Source organism: Anabrus simplex, chromosome 2 (assembly GCF_040414725.1).
Source record: "Anabrus simplex isolate iqAnaSimp1 chromosome 2, ASM4041472v1, whole genome shotgun sequence".
NCBI lineage: Eukaryota > Metazoa > Arthropoda > Insecta > Orthoptera > Tettigoniidae > Anabrus > Anabrus simplex.
In genome coordinates, this window is record NC_090266.1 from 3,039,746 (window position 1) to 3,065,870 (window position 26,125).

Below are 26,125 nucleotides of genomic sequence, written 5' to 3' on the forward strand. Positions count from 1 at the left end.
CCAGTAGACCGTCACCTTGCCTAAAGTAAACGGTTTGTACATAAACAATGTGAGACATCCCTTTGAAGATTTATTCACTGTTCCTGTGAGGAAATGACTCAGTTTTGCTGACATGAGTGCATATCAACACTTCAGATTGATATCAGAAGGAAACCTGGCGACTAAATATAGCTGGCTCAGCTGAGACATACGTTGTGGCCGGCCGCTGAGTATGTAGCAGCTAGCACAAGACCGCGGGATTTGACGCTACTTTGGCAACAATTTGCACTAGATTAGTGCAACATGCTATTATACAAACTATTTCATGATTATGACCGAACATTTCTCCTTCAATTGATTCGTAATTAGCACATTTCGATAAATAATAATTCGATTACCGAAATAAAATAAAGAGCATGTCAAAACGCCTGAAATCAGGCGTTGCCACTGGGCAAACGCATAAAACGCCTGTCATCAGGCGTTTGCCACTTGGAGGGTTAACAAAATGCTTGAGGAAGGGATAATCCGACCTTTTACACCGGCTTACCCTTCCCCATTTTTCTCGTGCCCAAGCCTCAGGGAGGTACAGGCTTGTGCTGGATTACAGGGCTCTTAATCGTAAGGTGGTCTTGCAGTTGGTCCCGCTGCCAGATTTACATACGTGTTTCTCATGGTTTAAGAGGGCTAGGTACTTCATCGTCTTGGACCTCAATCAAGCATATTACCAGATTCCGCTCGCGGAAGATTCTCATCTAACGGCCTCCGCAACGGACTGAAACCATTATGAATTTTTCCGGCTTCCATTCGGAATTTAGACGGGTGCTGCCGTCCTCACTAGGCTCCTTGATCAGTTGTTTTCTGATATAAAATTTGACTATCTCTCTAATTACCTTGATGACGTAGTCGTATATTCTGAGACGTTCGATGATCACCTCCAGCACGTCAATGAAGTATTGCCGCGCCTGCGGAAGGCTGGCTTGATAGTCACATTATCCAAGGGGCCGTTTGCCAAACCCCAGATGTCCTTTTTGGGGCATATTTTATTTTCAAGTGGTGTCTCGGTTGATCAGTCCCGGACGCAGGCCATTCAGGATTTTCCTCCTCCGCAGGACGTGAAATGGGTTGGCCGCTTTGTCGGAATGGTTAACTTCTTCCGAAAATTCGTGCCAAATTTGGCCAGTCACGCGGCGCCTCTTAACGCACTCTGGCGTAAGGGAGTGAGGTTTCAGTGAGGAGCTTCTCAGCAGGCTGCTTTCGAAGACCTCAAGCTAGCTATTTCGAACGCTCCGGTTTTGGCCATGGCAGATTTTACTAAGGTCTTCATTGTTCAAACCGACGCTTCTTCGTCAGCTGTCCCAGCCGTCTTGCTCCAGGATTCTGAGTTAGGGGGACGCCCTATTGCTTATGCTTCGCGCGCTCTTACTCCTCTTGAGGCTAAATACTCCGTGTACGAGCTTCAGGGGTTGGCTGTCCTTTTTGCTCTAGAAAGCCTTCGTATCTACCTAGAGCACGTTAAGTTCGAGCTTGAAGCTGACAACAAGGCGTTAAGTTGGGTGCTTGGGAAACCACGGGAAACTGGTCGCTTGGGTCGTTGGGCCATAAGAATTTCCGCCTTTTAGTTTAACGTCCATCATATTCGAGGTTCCAAAAATGTTGTAGCGGATTCCCTCAGCCGTATGCTTTCTGATCAACCCATTCTTGATGAGGAGCCCTGCCTTTCTGAGTCTTCACCCTCATTACCTTTGTTTGGAGAGATTCTATCTGATACCATTCTCTTGTATCACGACATAGGTAAATTCAAATTGAAGATCCGGTCTTGGCACCTATCATGCAAGACTTGAAAGATGGGAAAATCGTTGATCTTTACGTATTGAAGAATGGAGTAATTTGTTGTCCCTCCCATCATGATCGTAAGATGAAGGTCCTAATTCCATCGGTGTTGGTACTTATGATCTTTAAGTATTTCTACGAAACTCCCCTTGTAGGACATCAGGGGGTATTAAAAACCAGGGGAAAGATCAGAGAAAATTTTATCTGGAAGCGAATAGACGGAGAAGTTATCGAACTTGTCAAGGCGTGTAAGATTTGTAGGATTATTAAGCCATCTATTAATTTCCGGGTTGGGTTGTTGTCTTCCACGCAAGCTACCCGTCCCATGCATATCGATTTAGTAGGATCTCTTCCGAGATCGAAGTCTGAATCGTATAGGCTTATTTTATTAGGTGTTTGAAGACCATATTTTCACCATTTGGTCCTAGTCAGTATTTGGTTTCGGACAATGCTAAAGCATTCACCTCTAATCTATTCAAGAAGTTCTTTTTCAGCCTTTCGATTTCTCACGCCACGACTTCCCCTTATTATCTTCAGCCTTCGTACGCAGAGAGAGTTTACAGGAATTTACGCTCTGCTCTCATCGCCTTCCATCACCACGATGTTCAGAGGTGAGACACTCCTTGCAGTGGCTCGCTTATGCATTCAACTCCGCTGGGCATGAGGCGCACCAGCTTCCCCTTTTTCACTCATGTTTTCGTTTGTTCCGAACTCCCCGCTTTCTAATTTATGGCATATTAATTACTTGTTGTGCGAAAGGATGGATACCCTTAATATCCGGGATAATTGGAAGAAAGCCAAGGAGAACCATAAGGCTTCTTATCAAAATAAAAAGGAGCGCAATGATAAGGGACGTCAGCCTACCAGTCTGGCCGTCGGAGATAATATATTTATTAAGAATTTCGTTCCCTCTGGGAAGTTGGCTCCTTAGTTCCGCGGTCTTTTCAGATTTTTGACTTCCTGACGCCGGTCACCCTGTTGGTGAGGGACCAGCGACGGAGGAATTTTTTTGCGTTCACCATTCTCAGATTCAATCTGCTCAGTGAGTTTTCTCTGCTTTGATTCTTTCGCGAGAACCTGTGCGGTCTGTTATGTTAATATCTGCTGGGGTGTGTCTTCTCTATTGGTTTACTAACTCCTGTATTTAGGGGTGTTATATCTCTCACTTTGTAAGTTTTTTAATTAGCTATGTGAGCCCTCCTGCAGCCCTACCTTGCCTTCCGCCTCCACACCCAGTGCGCTGCCCTGGGTCGTTTCCTTCCATCTCGACGTTTCGAACTTATCGGCTTATGTGAGACAAAACTGCTGGCCTTAAATGTTTGTGTTACAGCATTATGGTATTTCCACCTTTGCCCGTTGCTCCGTGGGAAGGGCCCCTCATGTGGACGAGTCTTGGCGTGCGCTCCGTCGGCCGTCCTTCTGGGCCGTTCTTCTGCATGCACTGTGCGGGCCAGCACTCACCGCCAGTTGTTGCACGCATCTTCTATCTGGCTTTCTGCATGTTTGTGTGGCTATTTGCCGCGCGCTCGGCATTATTACTGTCTTTGAGCCATGCCTTGTTTGTCTTCACTTGGACGTGGAAGCCGGTAGCTCGCCCAGCGATGGTATTGGAACGCCTTCTAATCTTGCAAACGTTGACATCATCTATCCCGGGATGTTGATTCTTATGGACTCTCCTTCATCACTTATTCGCCAGGCAACATATATGTATATAAACCTAATTTATTGTTAAGCAAGTTGATGTTTGTTTATTGCAAGGAAGGACTCTTTCTTCAAGAGTTTTCAAGTATGAAGCTCTCATGTGTAAAAAATAAACTTTAACAACCTGGTTGGGGACTTAAGGAGGGAGGTCTGTACCATGAATTGCTATCCCCCGCCGTTCGTTTCGTTTTTTCAGCTTTATCTATTTGCCCAGATCCATCTGTGTGTATTGTTTTATTATTTGTGTATATGTTCTTTTTCTGTGTTTCCTAGTGAAGGGTATTTTTCCCCTTCCCGCTTATGACCCCAGGGAAAAGGGAAGCTACTTCCGCCCTGGTGGATTTCCCCATCTTTAATTTAGCAAGCCTGCTTCCCGTCTTCATATCCGTCTCATCGCTTCCCCGCCTCGCCCCGCTTCTCCCGAGAAGGGAGCGTGGCGCGTATTGACAAAGGTCAGTGCCTCTTGTGTCGAGTAGCACAGATTGCTCGGTACGAACAAGCTGTCTGGCTCACTTCATCTACGCGTGTGGAGGTAGGGAGAATGTTGGTCAACCTTCTTTTGGGTCAAGGAAGGGAGTTACTTTAATCTTGAAAATATAATATACTTGTAATGCTTCTAGGAGAGGCTACGGACCTCGTTGGCTAGACAGAGTAAGCTTTTTGAAGGAAATGTTAATGTATGAGGTCTGTTTTTAATCTAGTCTGTCATACTGCCTTATAAGACGTTGGTTATGAGGCTGAGCCTCTGTTAGTGTTGGGCAGATTCGGCAGTCAGCACTACTTCGCCCTTATAGGAATAAATTTGTATTTGGCCAAACGCCTCGTAAACAGTTGAGAATTTTATTGTGATACACGAGTGAGAATGTATTCGAGAAACACCCCACTCATGTTATGAAGGGAATGGTGGAGACTTTGTATAGTGTAAGGGCAGGACTTCATTTGAAGCAATGTTTATTCTTTTTGGAATGCATTATAGTAATAAACATATAGCATAGCAGATGGCCTCAGTTTTAGCTAACTTTCCTATGGCTCTGATCTTAAAGCCCGCACCTTCCTTATTTCCACTTCCGCTGCCAATTCATGGTGTAATTACTATTATTATTATTATTATTATTATTATTATTATTATTATTATTATTATTATTATTATTATTATTATCATTACCGTAGTTTAGTGGCTCAACAGAGGTGAAAGAATGTGCCGGGGTGAATGGGTCAAACTACCAAAATCAAAGTTAAGTTACTTAAAACTGTAACAAGGTTAATGATATTGTAGTAGCCCGATCACTGAAAGGCCAGAAATGCACAGGTCACTCGCATCCTGTTATACCTCTTAACGCTCTTTTTAAATGTCACTGTAGTTGGTATTCGTCTGACGTCGTCCGGTAAACGATTCCATTCTCGTGCGGCAGACACCGAGAATGAACTGTTATATGCGGCAGTTCGATGGTGAGGGATGATGAGCAGGTTGGATGTTTGAGCCCTTGTATGTCTGTCATGAACATTTAAGAAGTAATGGAAACGTGAAGAAAGGTAAGACGGGGAAGTTGTAGTAAGAACTCGATGGAGGAGAGACAAAGTATGATGGTTACGACGAACATGGGGTCGCGACCACTCTAATTTTAGGAAAGAAGGTGACACGTGGTCATATTTTCTTAAATTGCATATATATCTCACACATGCATTTTGAGCACGCTGTAGCCTTAGGGAAAATTGCGGCCTGACGTCATTGAAGACAACATTACAATAGTCAAAATGTGGCATTACAAGGGCTTCAATTAATCTCTTTTTAAGCTTTATTGGAAATATATCGTCCCTGTTCTGCCAAAACGGCCAATGTTACAATGCTCTTCCTATCCATTATTTCCCTTAAGACTGGTCACGCCTTCCAGCTACATATTGATATTCGGTCCATCAGAACAATTTCCGTTGAGTTCATTTTCCTATGCGCGTGTGTACAGAAAAATGAACCTTACTGTACCATACTGAAGGAACGTATGTTTGCATGAGATTTACCCACTCCTAGAGTGTGATGTGTTTAAGGTTCATTTTCCTTTACACACGCGCATAGGAAAATGAACTCAACGAAAATTGGTCTGATGGACCGAATATCAATACATAGCTGGAAGGCGTGACCAGTCTTAAGGGAAATAATGGATAGGAAGAGCACCGTAACATTTGCCGTTTTGGCAGTACGGGGGCGATATGTTTATATTTATATAAAAATGTAAAGCTGAGTAAACTTTTTGACAGATATGTAAGACATGTGCAGACCAAGGCATGCGTTCGTCCTTGATAACACCCAGATACTTCACTTGTGATACAAAAGGAATTGGAACATCCTGCAGGATTACTCTTGGCAACGGACGTTTATTTATACTTGTTATTTGACTTTGATGGCCAAGAAGGATTACTTGCGGCTTTGTAAGGTTCAATTTGAGGCCGTGCGCAGCAGACCAATCACTAACAGATTTTAAGTCAATGTGTAGTAAGTCGATATTTTCCTGGAGGTCTCGTGCTGTAGAGTTTGTGTAGAGTTGAAGATCGTCAGCGTACATACGGTATTTGGAGTGTCTTAAATTGGATGATATGTCTTTCACAAAGAGTGCGAATCATCCGTCGATTTGCTGTCTAATTCACTTGTTGTCTTGAAACACGAGACAAAAAGAGGAAATTGACTTGGAACTCAGGAAATTAGACACTTCACAGCGTCACGTCCTATACTTTACTCTCCCTGCTGAGAGAGAGACTGATGTTTTCTCGGTGGACTGGCTCCACTTATGAGTTATTGCACAACATGGCGGCTCTTACGGAGAAAGTTGAAGGCTATGGCGATTGCGCAAGATGGCTGCTCTTCATAGGCTCATATAGAGGAAGATACCGGCCACGGGCCATTGAGCAATATTGCGGCTATGCATGGGCTTTTCTAGAGAAATATTCCGGCCATGGGCGCTTGCTCAAGTTGGCAGCTATACGTGCGCTCATATAGAGAAGGATAGCATAGAGGCTACCGCACAGGATGGCGTCTATTCATAGGCTCTTATTGGACGGCTTAAGGACGTTTGCTCAAGATGGCCGCTATACAAATACTTTTATGGAGAGAGATGCCGGCCATGGGCGATTGCGTAAGATAGCGGCTATACATATGCGCTTATGGAGAAAGATGATGGCTATGCACGCTTGCGGAATATGGCGGCTATACGCGTGCTCTTATGAGACTAACTCGTAGAACCTGGGTCAGAGGTTACTGTGCCGTGTACAGCCGCCATCTTGCGCAAGCGCCCTTAACCGTATCATAAGGAGCTGTGTATAGTCGCCATCTTGTGCAATTAGATAGCCGCCATCTTGCGCAAGCATTCCTAGGTCGTCTCATAAGAGCCTATGTATAGCAGCCATCTTGCGCAAGCGCCCCTAGGTTGTCTGATAAGAGCAATTGTATAGTCGCCATCTTGTGCAATTAGATAGCCGCCATCTTGTGCAAGCGTTCCTAGGCCGTCTCATAAGAGCAGCCGCCATCTTGCTCAAGCGCCCCTAAGCCGTCTAACAAGAAGCTGTGTATAGTCACTATCTTACTACAGCCCTGTGTAGTTAGACTACTCCATATTTTTACTTACGTCAATCCCCATTGCCCTGCTACTTAAAACAACGTACGGAGAATCACCATTGTTCTACTACTCAAGATAGCGTCGGAAATGGCATCTAGCCGTAAAAATAACGTTAGGCCCCTCCATGAGGTTAGGCTTGCTCTCTTATGCGTCGGGAAGGGCAACTAGCCGTTAAAGTGTAGTCAGGCCCCTCAAGATGGCGACTGTGGGGTTACGCTCGCTCTCTTACGCAAAATTCGCAAATCGTCATTGCTCACCTAATATACTAGGGGTCAATCACCTTGGGTTAATCACTGCGGAGTTGGAACCGGCCTAGATACACTACTAGGGGTCAATGACCGCCCGTAGGATTAAAATTTCCCGCCCTGATGACGTCAGCAGTCACGTGACCCGCTCCGCGGCCTCTGATTGGCTCGTATTTGGAATCACCACTGTTCCTCTACTCATGGCTTCTATCGACGTCACTGATAGATTTAAACGTTTGGTGCCAGTTCATCAGTGTTCTCTTGTGTGCTATCGTGCACCCCACAGTTCGAGATCACTTCTTCCTCCCGACCCCGATGTTTCTTGCTTAACTTCGCTACGAACTACAGGTGTGGACACTTGCTCCGAAGTTGCAAGTGGACGGCTGAAGAAAACACAGCCACCACACGACACTTTATACACACTAATTCATTTTAGTTAATAATTCGACCGTCAGCCAGCATACCCCTTGATACATGTCCCTCTTCACCTGGTAACCCATATGTTAAAACCTCTGCCACTTTTCATGTGACTTGAGCTTCAACTTGAATGATTTGAAACGTGCTGTATTAATGAATCTAGTAACAAAGGCCCGCGAATTTCTCGCTTCAAAATTGAACCAAAGAAAAGTTCTGTGTTTGGCTACCCATGCCATCTAAATGACTCAGCCTGTAAGAAAATTTAAAAATATATTGTTATTAAATGTATGTTATGCAATTGTTTCAGGAACTGTTTGAGGTACACACATGGGCATTAAGTAATATTGGACGTATGCCTGTGAACAAATATATGCCGCCAGTGTCTGGTGCACTTCAGTGGGTGAAACAGCTACACAACAGGATCTCACCACAGATTATCAATTTCCAGAATTTCCGGCATCCGTGAGTGTGAAGTTACATTTCCTAATACCAACATTTCATTGTCTTTAAGTAGAAATGCAAATTAACGAAGGAAATACAAATGCTTTATACATGCAGTTTGTTGCATTATTCAGTTCTTCTTCCGGGTTTAACCGTGTTGTTGTTATTTCCCGTACGTTACGAAGAGTTTCGAATACATTACAGTAATCTTTGTCAAGGCGTCTGAGGTACCCGTACTCGATACGAGGTAATCAGTATCCCTTGCTGGAAACGGCGAATAGCGGTCTTCAGTATGGAGAGTCTGATATTCATTTGTATTCATCTGGGGTTTATTTGTTTCATTTTCGATCATCACCAAGAGGTACTAATCCTCTAAGTTTAGTACAGTAGTATAATTGGACAGTTCGGCGGCCACCTCCGCCTCCGGGCTCCTAGGGGCCACTCCGCCTCCGCCGCACGGCAGGCCCTCCAAGGGGCCCCTCCGCCACCGCCACCCGGGAGGCCTTCCCAGGGGCCCGCTCCGCCACCTGCGGGAAATTTGAATTTGTAAACAAAGCCACGTGCTTTTTGACAGCTGTCATCAACAACAACGCATCGCTAACCTCACTGCTGCCATCTTGACGGGCCTAAACCTCAGTGGTACCAATTTCACCTAACTAGCGCGAGATTTGAATCGGTAAACAAAACCACGTGCTTTTTGACAGCCACGTGCTTCTTGACAGACAACAACGCATCGCTAACCTCAGTACTGCCATCTTGACGGGCCTAAACCTCAGTAGTACCAACTTAAACTAACTAGCGCGAGATTTGAATCGGTAAACAAATCCACGTGCTTTTGACGGACAACAACGTATCGCAAACCTCAGTACTACCATCTTCACGGGCCTAAACCTCAGTAGTACCAACTTAACCTTACTAGCGCGAGATTTGAATCGGTAAACAAATCCATGTGCTTTTTTGACAGCTGACATCCGCCCACTTTAATCAACAGAGCACAGTGCTGCCCTCTTTAGCTACATATCTTTGAAATCCGCCATCCTTTATCAAGAGAGCACCGTGCTGCACTCTATGTGGTGGCGGAAAATTCCACATGCTTTACAAAGCCACGTGCTTTTTTGACAGCTGTCATGCGCCATCTTTAATCAAGAGGGGACCGTGCTGCCTCTTTGTGGTGGCAGCAAATTCGAAGTGCTTTACAAACTCACGTGCTTTTTTGACAGCAGTCATCTTTAATCAACAAAGTACCGTGCTGCTATCATGCGGGCAATTTCGTTAGCTGTCATGCGCCATCTTTAAAATAGAGAACACCGTGCTGCCCTCATGCGGGCAATTTCGTCAGCTGTCATCCGCCATCTTTAATCAACAGAGCACCGAGCTGCTATCATGCGGGCAATTTCGTTAGCTGTCATCCGCCATCTTTAAACTAGAGAACACCGTGCTGCCCTCATGCGGGCAATTTCATCAGCTGTCATCCGCCATCTTTAATCAACAGAGCACCGTGCTGCTATCATGCGGGCAATTTCGTTAGCTGTCATCCGCCATCTTTAATCTACAGACCACCGTGCCGCTATCTTCCGACCGCCACCTTTAATCTACAGAGCACCGTGACGCACTCTTTGTGGTGGCGGACAATTCCACATCCGTCATCTTTAATCTACAGAGCATCGTCCTGCTCTGTCAAGGCATAGCTTTATCGAACATACAACGCAATCTTCTGCACAAGACAGCGCACGTAACGCGTAACTGCATGTTTAGACTTGAACACACATACTGCTGTTAGAAAACCTATAGTTCGATGTTGTTGAACACTGCATTGCATGGCTAGAATCAAACACTGTTTAGAATGAAGAAATTCTCTTCTCAACATACTTACTAAGCCGCTCTTCTTCCTCTGTCAAGGTTCATCTCTATCGAACATGCATCACAAAAGCAAGAGTGTGCAAGTTTAGATTTGAACACATACTACCGTTCAAGAACATATATACATACTAGAGTTCGATGTTGTTGAACACTGCATTGCAAGACTAGAATCAAACGCTGTCCAGAAAAAAATTCTCTCCTCAACATGAGCTAGACTATAACATACTTACGAATCTGCTCAACACCTTCTTTATTGACATACTTACTCTCCTACCTTGAGTGATATACTATTGAACAAAACTCTATCTTGCTAATAAGGAGCGGAAGGAAGGTAATACCTAATCTAAAATAAAAAAAATATGCCAATTCTACATTATTTATTTACATCTTGTATGTACAATTTTTTTCTCGAATCATTTTACCCTAGTGATGTTTGCGTACTTCTCCTATTCTCGATGCAATTCTTGTTTGTACAAGTTTAAACTTGTCGTACTACGCTCTCAGCGTACCTCTCCCTATCTTTATACAATATGCACAGTGAATTGTGATGTAAGACAGCTTAACGTATATATTACAAAGTACACAACTCTAGCATAATATTTTTCACACACACACACACACACACACACACACACACACACACACACACAAACCTGCCTTATTTAAAGTAGTACCTTTCAATACTACTGTGCCCCCAGGCTAGAGTGTTGGTAGAATTTGGAATGACAAACCGTTTGCAATCATCATTATTAAGGGCTACCTTACTAATTAAATGAGTGTACAACTGGTGCTTCTTGCTTCTAATGACAGACATTTGCTTATGTAAAATAGGTGGATTACTTTTAATACAATTATTACAGTCTTCAAAACTTAGCTGATTCTGAACTACATTCTTCTTAACCCCCTTCAATCTCTTTATTTGTAGTTCATTTAAGAGTTTTATGCAATATGACTTGGATTTAGTACCTACAAATTAATCGATAATATTCCCAGCACATTCATCTTTCATTTTACCTAGAGACTTTTTGTTCAGTAGCGGTAGATGATATTGATAATTTGCAGGATAGTTACTTGTATCAAACCTACCCAAGTCTGGCTAAGCCCAGCCATCGAGCGAGAGATCCCAAGGTGGACAGTTCGATCGTTGGCTATCACTTTCTAGAGGAATTTAAGGGATGTTAAGGATTGATGACCAAGCAGGATAAAAATAATGTTAAAACAACACTGACATTTATTCACATAAGCAAACAATAAATGAAAATATTCTTACTGATATATAACTTTTTTACATAGAACTTCCATAATACTGATTTTCTTCCTCCTTATTTAGAGTAACACGTGTTCTTAATCTCCAGCCTTACTGTGCTGTAATGAAAACCAAAGGAAAATTAGGCCTCTTGCCTTTCCAAATCAGAATATTTGATTGAAGGAATTAAAAAAAATTAACATACAGGTTCGTAAAATAATTAACAACTGTATTGCTGACGAGGGTTTTACAATAAATGTGTTCAAAGTTTTACCAATTCGAAGTAGTGTCAACACGTGGTTTTAAGATGTACTCAACTGAATTTATCATTTACAGTATTTAATATTAGTCAATGACACCAACATGAACTTCAGTAGAAAATGAAAGTTGATTACAAAATTCTCAAAATTAATTAATTATGATTTTGATTATTATTATTATTAATTTCTCATCATTTAATTAACCTATGTTTCATTGTCTCACGATCGTGTTCTCATTAATTTTCCACTGCATCATTTACCTAATGATCGTCATTAGCATTTCAGAATAATTATTTTCAATTAATTATTAATGACTTGGTTTCTTCATAACTCAAAGTAATCATGCGGCTAACGAACTTCTACTTCTGATCTTTGTATTGCATTTCCATTCAAATTAATCTTAAAATATTTCAAAGTTCAACTATAAATGAGTCAGAAATTTACATTATCCACGTGTGAGCTAGTTAAATAAATTTTATTTACAAATCGAGTGCCTTCGTAAAATAACGAGGTGATCTTTCCTTTTAAATCTCGCTAATTAAGAAAATAAATCCTTTTCTAGTCTTCCTCGACTTAAGTTGACCAAGCTTTCCCTTAAGTGCATGAAAATTACTTCTTAAGGCAACACACAACGATGAGTGTAATCTGCGTCGCAGCAAGTGCACGACCAGATCAAATAAAATGGGCCCAACATGATACAAGAAAAATATACATATTTACATACACACACACATTCACACTAGGAAACACGTCTTTTATGTACATTATTTACATCGAATCCTGTTTTGGCAAGTTTATTCATGATTTTTACGAGTGGTCAGGACGCGTAATATCTAGCAGAAATAATCTGTGTACTGAAATTATCCTTCATTAAAGCTGGCTAGTGATCGAAGTCATGGGTATCACTTGGTAGACACACATTTCACATATCAACGTAAGTTCATGTAACTCATGAAATTATAATGGAAGATTCTAGTAAAATCCATAAGCACTACCACCGTTTAGGCTACAGGTTGAAATTATCGCGAGCGTGAGCTTTAATCGTATTATTTTTATTCCCTACCTGTGAAATACACTCGCAACACGTGCTCCAATAATTATAATCTATCTTGCGCACCCAATACACAAGAATAAGTCAAATATCATCATTATATCATCAATTGCTCAATTATACGTCAAATATCCCTCAGGAGTGGTCATATTCCAGACCCTTCATGAACAGAGCACATTCAATCTCATATAAGGACTCTACAGTAATTTTATGGCTCACGAGCGTTTAATTCTGTTTTACCCGACCTTTAATCAATATTATTATTATTTAAGTGATTATTACATCTACTGATCCTCGTGGAATATCGTAAAATTAGATGACCTCATCATAAATACAACAGTGATCTTGAAAGACACTAGGTTTGACACTATTCACTCAAAATGTACACGCAAATTTCAGTCCAGTAACTTTCAACATTACAAGGAAAGTAGATTTATCGTGTGGTCAGTGATTATTAAGTATAAAGCTCCTAAGCATGGGAAATCAATCAAAGACAACCTACATGTCTACTCTAATAGATTCAAAATTTCATTCACACGTACCTAGTCTACCACGACACCTTAAGAAGTGGAAAAATGAAATATTTCTAACTACGACAAACTAATAGATATACGACTTAAAGAAGAAAGACCTCTAGTTGTATAAGAGGTAAGACAGATAAATTAAATTAAAAAGGTACTCAAGTTTTAGATGGAGTTCGATTCCCGTCGACAGTCAATTATTCCAGCATTTTCCACCGGTCAGTCTCATTCCAATTACCAGATACGCCTCACATTTTTACAGCTCCATGGATGCTCTGTAGCAGGTGTCCCTCGATGAAGTTGTGTTGTTGGTAGTTGTGGAATTGTCCATCTTGAGGTGTTCAACTTCTAAGACGACTTCCGTAGAATGCCGGACACAAGCTGTAACTGAGATGACAAGATTAAGTATTTTGCACAAGCACACGTCGAATATTAATAGCTCGTCTACACAGTCACACTTAACTTGGTTCTTAAGGCGTTCTTATTCCATAGGAATTCACTAATTCTCGCTAGATTCTGGCAAAACGGGCGTTGACTTGAACTGGAAATTACTTCTCCACGTGGTCCGATAACGTAGTGTCCCACACAGCAGCACAGCGAAGAATATTCAGGGTAAGAGAGCGATATTCAGAGAGCGACTTACTCGAAACAAGGCCTTTTTATCTTATCAGCCTGGGAGGTGTGATCTTCAACGAGAACGGTAATTGGCTGATGGTCTCATTTAATTGGCTCAGACTATTCCAGATTGTGAGTTGCGCGCGTGCGGCGGTAGTCACGTGGTTTGCTTTGACCTTGGCACAGTCCTGCCCGTGTATCACCCCTCTGAACGACGAAAAAACTCGTTCTTAGCTCGCCACTACTCCCCAAATGACATGCTGCAGTTCCAAGCAGACAATAAACCTTTTACTTTCCACTTGTTGAAAATATTCATAATATCGCCAATTTTAACGGGGACAATATCATTGTAATAGTCATCAGTTTTGATTTGATAAATAAACGAATCTGTGTCTGTGTAGAGCAATTGCGCATTACGAGCGTACTTCTTCATCATATAATCGTAATGGAATACATACATGAGTGTTTTAGCCAATTCAAGTACTGCAAAGCCGACGTAGGTAGGTGTGTCATACTTAACCCTAACACGATTCATCTGTATAATAACTAAATTCTCATTTATGATGGTACAGCTGTGGAAATTTGGTCTACTTATTAAATAGTTAGCACCATACCTTTTCTTAATATTTTCCCAGTTTGTAATCAATTTTACATCAACGCGTTTGTCAACATTTTCCATAGTCTTACCAAACACACTGTTATTCATGATCTTGTAGAAATCTTTCTCAAACTCGTTAACTGCATTTGTTCTTAAATTATTGTTCAGATTGATATATGGCTTTAGCCACGGTGACTGGTGAAATTCCAGTACGCGATGAATTTTAGATAACTTCAAACCACGCTGCAAACACTGTTTTAAATTTCGGTAATGAATGATATACTTTGATTTATCACACAAATTAGCAATTAGCATTTTCGTCGTCGACGCGATGTACGGGGACTTCATATTTTCAGGGCAGAACGGTAAGTCATTATGAGAAGTGTGTAACCCTTTAGGATACTGTAAATCAACTTCGAGGAAATAGCCTTTATCAGCTTCATCGCCTAGGGCGTGCAGCTGTAAAGCAGCAATTTCGCACTGCGTTAGCCAGCGGAAACCACTCACCGGTAGATGCTGACTCATCGCCCACCCATACTGATTATTAGCATCGAGATAAACAATATACTGAGATTCCTGACTAGAATCGAAACTCGGCATGAACTTATTATTTGCCTTAGAATACCGCCCACTGCACTGACTTAGACCGCCTCGAATAGACGATTTTATTAAGTGCACCATATCAATATCGTTTAGCAGTTCCAAAGTCACCTGCGTGTATTTTAACATCGCATCCCAGCTTAACCCAGGCGCTGTAAAATACTGACATGTGTCAAGGCTGAATTTAGCGAGCTGTAAAATGATTGTTTCGATGGTAAAGCACGTTATTCGAGGCGTTCTAAGCAGTCAAGACATTCGTAACAAAAACACCCTTACGCCGAAGTAAATTAAACTGCGCTTCTTCAGGAAAACGCGTCGAGTTTCCGTAAATTGTTCTGGCTGTAAATGACTAGAAAGTTTATCGAGGCTACTCGCCATAAAGCGAAACGAGTCAAGGAATCTCAGTTTTATAGAATGCTCCGCATCTACTTTTACAGACTTTGCAAATGCAATGTACCGCTCTTTATTCTGAGGGATTATATCTACTTTTTCATCTGAAGCTCCAAATTGTGAAATGAAGAAATGTGAGTCGTAACCAGATAAGTTATGAAAAATTACAGGGATAAATTTTGGAACTCTGTACTTAAGATTACAGCAATTATGAGCGGCGCATCTGTAGAAACCAGTTAAATGATCATGGTCAAAAACTTTAGGTTCATTTTCCGAAAATTCCCAATCACAAATGCCACATTTTATAGCATGTTCATGATTATTTAACTGAATTTCGGTGAGCGGTTTCATAGGAATTTTACTACTTAGAATACCGCCAAGAGGTACTGCATCACTTTCAAGTCTTTCTAAAAATACTTTAGCAGCATCTGGTCCTCGATATAGCTCTAAGTTGTTAAGCGTACTATCATAACTACGCTTGATGTAATACGCGAAGCTATACGGGACATGCATGTGCGTAGTATTGGTGAAAGATTTGTCAGGATTAGGCGAGCATGTGCTGCATGGCTTGAGGATGGCTGCAAAGTCTGCGTAAATCACGAAATGTACCCACATCTGCTTCTTATAATTTGTAAATTTTAAAACATTATTGCCTGTAGTAGGTATATCTGCACGTACATGATTGCAGTCATTCTTGGAATGGTTCGTTAACTGAACTTCAGTTCTAAAATACTGCAAGCATCCATCACATAGCCACTTTTTACCATCATGTTTTGACAACTGACTACCAACAAGTCTACTCAGATTTTTAATCCAGCAAAAGTGGGTATTCTCACTGTTTTCGATATAGAGTAAGTTAACATGAGTACTCTTCATATGACATGTATAATACAGAGTACCTACTACAGACTTTTTCTACACTATACATATCAATGCTAATGTTATTTAGTTCTTCAAAGCGCTTAATATCCTTTAACTGCACAGGAAATTCTATGCTATCTAAATTTAGTTGTGTTGAATAGTGTGGATAAGATGATGTTCTCTTAGCTACGTCTGATTTCGCAGGATTTAAAGCCGACCTCACCGCCCATGCAAAACATGCTTCGTCATTGTTTTGGATATTTACAACAGCTTCCTTTCGCTGAATCCATTACGGCAGCTCGATGTACGATGAACCTCGCATATGATTGTACTTATTGATGTTAACTTCTAGATACAAAATTTCAACTAAAGCCCACCCTGATTCCTTTTCCTGAAATTCCTCGCTCTTAGTTGAAATAATGTTCGAGACATCCCTAAGTACATCACCAAATTTAGTCGACTCACTTACTACAAAATTCTTCGTATTAATGATTTAATGTCCGTTATTTCGGATTCATCTATGCTCTTAATATACAACGCAAAAGTTCGAAATTAACTTTAAATAAATTATGATTGGACAAAGTTTTAGCAAGAAGTTGTTGTACATCCGATTGAATGCAATTTAAAAAGTGTTCAGTACTCTGAAACTTCTGACTAGCACGAATTCTGCAACTAGAAATCCTACTTTTAAATGCCGTCATAATTTCCTCGATGTTTGTGTTACTACCACTTCTGCAGGCATTATTATTATGAGCATTACTGCGTAAGAGACCCTGAAAATGGGAAGATGGTTCATCAGTGTTACAGTGCTCGCAGTGAATAGTTTGAAGTTCATGATTTTTTCTAGATTTTTACTACTAGTACTTTCTACAGCTACATCCGTTTTTTACGATTTTCTCCTATCACCTGAGGGTTATAGTTGCAAGTAGATACCTGATGTGCTTCTACTAAGTGAGCCTCGTATCGCTCTACGTTAGCGAAATACGCACTACAAACTTCACATAAAGCAGATGTTATGCTAGGGTGTTTTGATTTTATATGGCGCATAAAGTTGTCTCGCCTTGCGAACGTAACGTTGCACTGCCCGCAGGAAAACGTGTCAGACACCTCACGATGTTTCGATTTTACATGACGTGTGAGGATGTCAGGTCTTCTGAACATTTCGTTACACTGCGAGCAGGGAAACATCTGAAAAGAGAACAACCAATAGAGATTACCCTATAAAGTTGCGATGTTCAACCTATGGAGGTCAGACATTGTCGTGAGTTTTTAAAAAGCAAACAGAGAGAGATGAATGTTCTATACCTAACAAATTAGAAGCACTCTTGTTGTTAAAACTATAGTAACTCAATATCCTTCCCTCGAGTCGCAAAGAACAAAACGAAAATTTTAATTACTAACGATCAACTAGCATGAAGGATTGAAGAGAACAACTATTTATCAATAGAAATTAGCTTAAATTTGCGACGTACGGAAGAAACCAAGTTTCAACCTATAGAGGTCGGACATTGATGTAGGTTTGAAATTGTAAGTTTAACCTCTTTTATAGCATGCGGATAGAAGAGAATAACTATTTATCAATAGAGTTTAGCTAAAAGTTACTATGTTCGGAAGAAACCACGTTTCAACCTATAGAGGTCGCACATTGCTGTGAGTTTGAAATTATAAGATTAACCACTTCTATAGCATGAGGATAGGAAAGAACAACTATTTATCAATAGAATCAAATTGCAATGCTCGGAAGAAACCAAGCTTCAACCTATAGAGATCAGACATTACTGTGAGTTTGAAATTATAAGATTAACCTCTTGTATAGCATGAGGATTGAAGAGAATAATTATTTATGAATAAACTAAAGTTACGATGTTAGGAAGAAACGAAGTTTCAACCTATAGAGGTCAGACATTGCTGTGAGTTTAAAATTATAAGATTAACCTCTTCTATAGCATGCGGATTAAAGAGCGCAACTATTTATCATTAGGCTGAAGTTACGATGTTCAGAAGAAACCACGTTTCAACCTATAGAGGTCAGATATTGCTGTAAGTTTGAAATAATAAGACTGACCTCTTCTATGGCATGAGGATTGAAGAGAACAAATATTTACCAATAGAATAAAGTTGCGATGTACGGAAGAAACCAAGTTTCAACCTATAGAGGCCAGACACTGCTGTGAGTTTTAAATTGTAAGATTAACCTCTTTTATGTCATGTGAATTAAAGAGCAAACTATTTATAACTAGACTAAAGTTACGATGTTCGGAAGAAACCAAGTTTCAACCTATAGAGGTCAGACATTGCTGTGAGTTTGAAATTATAAGAATAACCTCTTCTATAGCATGCGGATTAAAGAGCGCAACTATTTATCATTCGGCTAAAGTAACGGTGTTCAGAAGAAACCACGTTTCAACCTATAGAGGTCAGACATTGCTGTAAGTTTCAAACAATGAGATTAACCTCTTCTATAGCATGAGGATTGAAGAGAACAACTATTTATCAATAGACTAATGTTGCAATGCTCGGAAGAAAACACGTTTTAACCTATAGAGGTCAGACATTGCTGTGAGTTTGAAATTATAAGATTAACCTCTTCTATAGCATGAGGATTAAAGACACCCACTATTTGTCAATGGACTAAAGTTACGATGATCGGAAGAAACCCAGTTTCAACCTATAGAGGTCAGACATTGCTGTGAGCTTGAAATTATAAGATTAACCTCTTCTGTAGCATAACGATTGAAGAAAACAACTATTTATGATTAGGCTAAAGTTACGATGTTCAGAAGAAACCACGTTTCTACCTATAGAGGTCAGATATTGCTGTAAGTGTGAAATAATAAGATTAACCTCTTCTATGGCATGAGGATTGAAGAGAACAACTATTTATCAATAGAATAAAGTTGCGATGTTCGGAAGAAACCAAGTTTCAACCTATAGAGGTCAGACACTGCTGTGAGTTTTAAATTGTAAGATTAACATCTTTTATAGCATGTGGATTAAAGAGCAAACTATTTATAACTAGACTAAAGTTATGATGTTCGGAAGAAACCATGTTTAAACCTATAGAGGTCAGACATAGCTGTCAGTTTGAAATTGTAAGATTAACCTCTTTATAGCATGTGGATTAAAGAGAACAACTATTTATCAATAGAATAAAGTTGCGATGTTCGGAAGGAACCAAGTTTCAACCTATAGAGGTCAGACACTGCTGTGAGTTTTAAATTGTAAGATTAACCTCTTTTATAGCATGTGGATTAAAGAGCAAACTATTTATAATTAGACTAAAATTACGATGTTCGGAAGAAACCAAGTTTCAACCTCTAGAGGTCAGACATTGCTGTGAGTTTGAAATGATAAGATTAACCTCTTCTATAGCATGCGGATTAAAGAGCAAACTATTTATCAATAGACTAAAGTTACGATGTTCGGAAGAAACCCAGTTTCAACCTATAGAGGTCAGACATTGCTGTGATTTTGAAATTATAAGATTAACCTCTTCTGTAGCATAACGATTGAAGAAAACAACTATTTATCAATAGACTAAAGTTGCGATGTTCAGAAGAAAACAAGTTTCAAACTATAGAGGTCAGACATGGTTGTAAATTTGAGATTATAAGATTAACCTCTTCTACAGCATGCGCATTAAAGAGCACAACTATTTATCAATGGAGATTAGCTTAAAGTTACGATGTTCGGAAGAACCCTAGTTTCAAGCTATAGAGGTCAGGCATTGCTGTAAGTTTGAAATTATAAAATTATCCTCTTCTGTAGCATGTAGATTAAAGAGCACGACTAGTTAAAAATAGACTAAAGTTGCGATGTTCGAAAGAAACTTTGTTTGAACCGTTAGAGGTCAGACATTGCTGTGAGTTTAAAATTATAAGATTAACCTCTTCCACAGCATGCAGATTAAAGGGAATAACTATTTATCAATAGAGATTAGCTTAAAGTTACGATGTTGGGAAGAAACCAAGTTTCTACCTATAGAGGGCAGACGTGGTTGTAAGTTTGAAATTATAAGATTAACCTCTTCTATAGCATGTAGATTAATGAGACCAACTATTTATGATTAGGCTAAAGTTACGATGTTCAGAAGAAACCAAGTTTCACCCTCTAGAGATCAGACATTGCTGTGAGTTTGAAATTATAAGATTAACCTCTTCTATAGCATAACGATTGAAAAAACAACAACTATTTATCAATAGACTAAAGTTTCGATAGAAAAGTTCGAAACATACCTTAAAATGTACGATCTGCAAACTGTTACTCAGATTAATAAAATGCATGCCTTCAAGCCTGTAACTCGAGCGATAATATTCTAGTCGTACCTATAAAGAACAAACATATATGAATGTAGTGTAGGGTACGTCAGCTAGCCTAGCTATCTTTATAAACGTACAACTAAAAGTTCGAAACATACCTTAAAATGCATGCCCTGCGGACTGTTACTTGGATAAATAAAATTCGTAGTTCAAGCCTGTAACTCGAACGATAATATTCTAGTTGTACCTAAAAAGGAACAAACATATATGAATGTAGTGTAGGAATATAAAAGGGTACTTCAGCTAGCCTAGCTATCTTTACAAACGTACAACTCAAAGTTCGAAACAACTTAAAATGTTCGCGCTGCAGACTGTTACTCGGATGAATAAAATGCGTACTTTCAAGCCTGTAACTCTAATGATAATATGCTAGTTGTACCTAAAAAGAACAAAAATATATTAATGTAGATGTTTATTACCTAGCGTAGAAGTTACTTTGCAAACAGTAACTAACAGTTCTGGCTTACCTTAAGTTCAAGGCTGAAGAATAATATTCACAGCAGACAGCACTTAGACGGGGATGTGCACGTAATAAACACACAAAAAGAACTGTGAGCGCTTCACCCAGACTGCAGGGAGTAAATCTGCTGTTTGTTACCAAGCGGATATCAGAGTCGCCGACAACTGCAGTACAGTTGGAACTAAATATTTATGCAACAAGAGCTCTCCTGAGGGCCTTACGATGAGTTCTGCAGGCTGACGTATTTAAGCACTAAGCCAGGATCGAACCTACTGTTAACGCCGAGGAGTTCTGCAGCTGATCGAACATGGGAATGTCAGCGCGCGCGATTGCAATGTTTGGGAAAAATTCAAGTTTTAACCTATAGAGGTCGGACATGGTTGTGAGTTTGAAATCATGAGATTATCCTCTTCCTTGTCTACACCTTGTAATTCTCCTATCGTAAAATGCTAAATACAATGAAGGTTATAAAATTTACTTGGTTCGTTAGCAGCTAACCTACCTATTTTTAAATTAAAGACCTTTATTATCTAGCGTAAAAGCGGATGTAATAATACGATACGAAAGGACAAGTCAGCTAGCCTAGAGTTGCTATGTTCGGATGAAACCCAGTTTCAACCTATAGAGGTCAGACATAGTTGTGAGTTTCAAATTATGAGATTAACCTCTTCTATAGCATAAGAATAGAAGAGAACAACTATTTATCAATAGCCTAGATTTGCAATGTTCGGAAGAAACCAAGTTTCAACCTATAGAGGTCAGACATGGTTGTGAGTTTGAAATTATAAGATTAACCTCTTCTATAGCATGAGGATTGAAGAGAACAACTATTTATCAATAGAGATTAGCTTAAAGTTGCAATGTCCGGAAGAAACCCACTTTCAACTTATAGAGGTCAGACATTGTTGTGAGTTTGAAATTATAAGGTTAACCTCTTCTATAGCATGCGGATTGAAGAGAACAACTGTTTATCAATAGAAATGAGCTAAATATTACGATGTTCGGAAGAAACCCAATTTCAACCTATAGAAGTCGGACATGGTTGTAAGTTTGAAATTATAAGATTAACCTCTTCTACAGTATGAAGATTGAAGAGAACAAATATTTATCAATAGACTAAAGTTGCAATGCTCGGAAGAAACCAAGTTTCAACCTATAGAGGTCGTGAGTTTTACTAAGCTAAGCCTACATCCACAGTATCCCCTACCTGTTGGCCACAACACGAAACGCTGAGGTACCGAAATATACAAGTTCTACAAGCAGACGTATTTATACTACGATTAAACAAGAAGGTTTGAGCTCAGCTCTACAAGCTGCTAATATTTTTAATGCGAACTGTACGCGTGCATTGGACTTCGTACTCCGCTGAGGCAAACACATTCCGGTAGGAGCTCGCTAGCCGGATGCAGCTTTCGCGCGTGTGTGTGTAGGCATGCTTCAAAAACACATCCCAGATATTTTTTCTCGTTCTAGAGTCTGCCTATTCGATATTCGGTGATAGTACATAGCCACTCGTAAGGCATAACGCCTGTAATGCACCAGGAAGCAGCTAGCTGCCGCATTCCTCCTGTTTTACAACCGGTTGCCCCCTTCCTAACATGAGATTTGAAGTTGAAAGAACTTATTTACGGCCGGGTGCCCTTCCTGACACATGAATCTGTTTTTACAGCTGGTTCTTAAAACACCGTTTCTTGAACTATTGCTTTGCCATTAGATGCCCTTCCTAGCGCTGAAAGACCAGGATTTAGCCACTTAATATTGCTAATGTAACAACAAGCATGTTAGGTGCAAGTTATGCAAAGCAAACAATAGCTATCTTACAGAAGTTATTCAAAACTGTAGTCTTCTTTTCTCTTAGAACAAAGGTATACCAACAATCGATGCTCTGATCATATGTTGTATCGAGTACTTTGTTCGATTATATACTTAATCGCTTCTTTTAAATTGTCCAATACTACGATCAAGAGCGCAGCACGGTGCTCTCTTGATTAAAGATGGCGGATGTGGAATTTGCCGCCACCATATGTCAAAGAATAAAGATGCTAACACGATGCTCTCTTGACAGCTTTTTAAATTGTCCGCCACCACAGAGTGCAGCGCGGCGCTCTGTAGATTAAAGACGGCGGTCGCAAGAGTGCGGCACGGTGCTCTGTGGATTAAAGATGGCAGATGACAGCTAACGAAATTTCCCGCATGTTAGCAGGACGGCGCTCTGTAGATTAAAGATGGCGGATGACAGCTGATGAAATTGCCCGCATGAGGGCAGCACGGTGTTCTCTAGTTTAAAGATGGCGGATGACCGCTAACGAAATTGCCAACATGATAGCAGCACGGTGCTCTGTTGATTAAAGATTGCGGATGACAGCTGACGAAATTGCCCGTATGAGGGCATCACTGTGTTCTCTAGTTTAAAGGTGACGCATGACAGCTAACGAAATTGCCCGCATTATAGCAGCACGGTACTCTGTTGATTAAAGATGACTGCTGTCAAAAAAGCACGTGAGTTTGTAAAGCACTTCGAATATGCTGCCACCACAAAAAGGGCAGCACGGTCCTCTCTTGATTAAAGATGGCGGATGACAAAAGCACGTGAGTTTGTAAAGCACTTCGAATTTGCCGCCACCACATAGAGCGCAGCACGGCGCTCTCTTGATTAAAGATGGCGCATGACAGCTGTCAAAAAAGCACGTGGCTTTGTAAAGCATGTGGATTTTGCCGCCACCACATAGATTGCAGCACGGTGCTCTCTTGATTAAAGATGGCGGATTTCAAAGATATGTAGCTAAAGAGGGCAGCACTGTGCTCTGTTGATTAAGGATGGCGGATGTCAGCTGTCAAAAAAGCACGTGGATTTGTTTACCGATTCCAATCTCGCGCTAGTAAGGTTAAGTTGGTAGCACTAAGGTTTAGGCCCGTGAAGATGGTAGTACTGAGGTTTGCGATACGTTGTTGTCTGTCAAAAAGCACGTGGATTTGTTTACCGGTTCAAATCTCGCGCTATTTAGTTTAAGTTGGTACTACTGAGGTTTAGGCCCGTCAAGATGGCAGTACTGAGGTTAGCGATGCGTTGTTGTCTGTCAAAAAGCATGTGGCTGTCAAAAAGCACGTGGATTTGTTTACCGATTCAAATCTCGCGCTAGTTAGGTTAAGCTGGTACCACTGCGGTTTAGGCCCATCAAGATGGCAGCAGTGAGGTTAGCGATGCGTTGTTGTCGATGACAGCTGTCAAAAAGCACGTGGCTTTGTTTACAAATTCAAATTTCCCGCGGGTGGCGGAGCGGGCCACTGGGAAGGCCTCCCGGGTGGCAGTGGCTGAGGAGGCCCCTGGGAGGGCCTCCCGTGCGGCGGAGGCCGCCGCCGAACTGTCCAATTATACTACTTAGTACATATTTGATTCTCATTTGCTGAAGTTCTTCTCCTGCTCTTGTATGGGCATAAATCATAATATCATCTATTGCATGGCCCATTACGACACTCAAGGGCGCAGTGTGACGGGTGGAATATGACATTCAAGTAGCAAATTAGTGTTATACCTTTCGCAGATATTCAGCTCATAGATTATTTCAGTCAACACATTTTCACACTAGTCACATATGGGTAGCATCAGTTGCAGTTCAAGTTGAACCGAGAGTACATAGAAAACTGTTTCAATGGGCATAAGCATTATTACCTCTTGATTCCAATGTAGGGACTCAGTCGTTTAATGCCTATGTTAGTTTCCGAATTACAGTAGGATAAGATTTTATTGTTTAAATCTATTGGAGGGTTGTTACGTTGTTTGAGGGAATACTGAAATCGATGATAATAATAACTTGAGTTTCATTCATGTTTTTTAATAAGCTGCTTTTTTGCATCGTCTCTAAGATGTTGTAGATGAGAAGTTACTCTAATAATTGCATTATCTGTATCCCTCGGTTTTGAATGGTAGCAAATCTGTGCATCAACCGCGTACGCTTGCAATTTTCAGAATTTAAGAGTTTTGACATGTCATTTTGGATGACAAACAACAGTGGTCCGAAGACAGTCCGCTGAGTAACACCAAGGGACTTACTCTGCTGTTCTGAACCCCTATGTCCCACTCTCAAACATTGCCTACAGTTTTCAAGATACGAAAAAACACCGGAAAAGGCGTGGTACTAAAATAAACTCTCGAGTTTCTGCAGTCGTAACTGAGGTTTGACAGTGTCGGAGGCACTACTGAGACCTAATACTGTCAGTATATTCACTTACCATTGGTCCAATGCACGTCTGATATCATCTTGTACTGGTATTAAAGCTGTCGCAGTGTTATGTCTTCTTTTATGAATCCGGATTGAAAGGGGTTGAGGAGGGACTGCTTAGTAAGGTATTCAGTAACTTGTGTGTTAACTACACATTTTAGGGTGGTAGTATGGATGCTCGACGGTAAATGAACGAGAATCTAACCTGGACCACTTCAGGATGGCTCTAATTTGCTCATCATTCCGAACATCTTTAAACACTCCGTTCAATATGGAGTAGTTAAATAAATGACTTAATATAGGCAAGCCAACTCTTAAGATGTCCTTAATCAGCGATATGGGAATGAAAAGTACTTAACCAGAAATACGGCATTATGTGTTAGAATACATCACATGTTTTACTTCATTGAAGTTGATATTTCTAAAGGAGAATTGTCATACAAGGAAAGATGTCGAAATGAGGTTGGTGGTCTTTTACGGTATGTTGGAACTTTTTGTTGGTCACGTGAAATGATCGTTGAAATCCTCTAGCGATATATTTGACACATGTTGTTCTACGGCTGTACCTATACCTATTGTGCAAAAGTTTCTCCATTTTTGTCTCGTACTGTTTTTCTTAATCATTTCCAGACAGTATTTATATGCAGAATGCATAATTAATTGCTTTGTTCTGTTTCTCAGAATCCTGTACCGCTCGAAATCATCTTTGGCACGCGTCTGTCTGTATTGACTGTACAATTTGTCACGACAGGCCATAGCAGAGCTTATCTCGGCAGTTAGGCACGCAGAAGAATTGTGGGTGATTCCTACCATTTTCTGGCGAGTCCTTGCCAAATATTTCCAGTACCAGTGAATAAATTTGTTTACATTAGTGCTCATGTCCAGAAAACTCTCCCAAGGCAAATT

The 26,125-nt window shown here is 40.5% G+C and overlaps 1 protein-coding gene across 1 annotated transcript in view; it reads left to right on the forward strand.

The window, feature by feature from the left end:
* LOC136863901 (dynein beta chain, ciliary-like) overlaps positions 1-26,125 on the forward strand; it is a 5,220,903-nt gene that overhangs the window by 787,703 nt on the left and 4,407,075 nt on the right. The window contains exon 12 of the mRNA XM_068226514.1: positions 8,085-8,239. Coding sequence (XP_068082615.1) covers positions 8,085-8,239 — 155 coding nt within the window. The remainder of the gene's footprint in view (positions 1-8,084; positions 8,240-26,125) is intronic.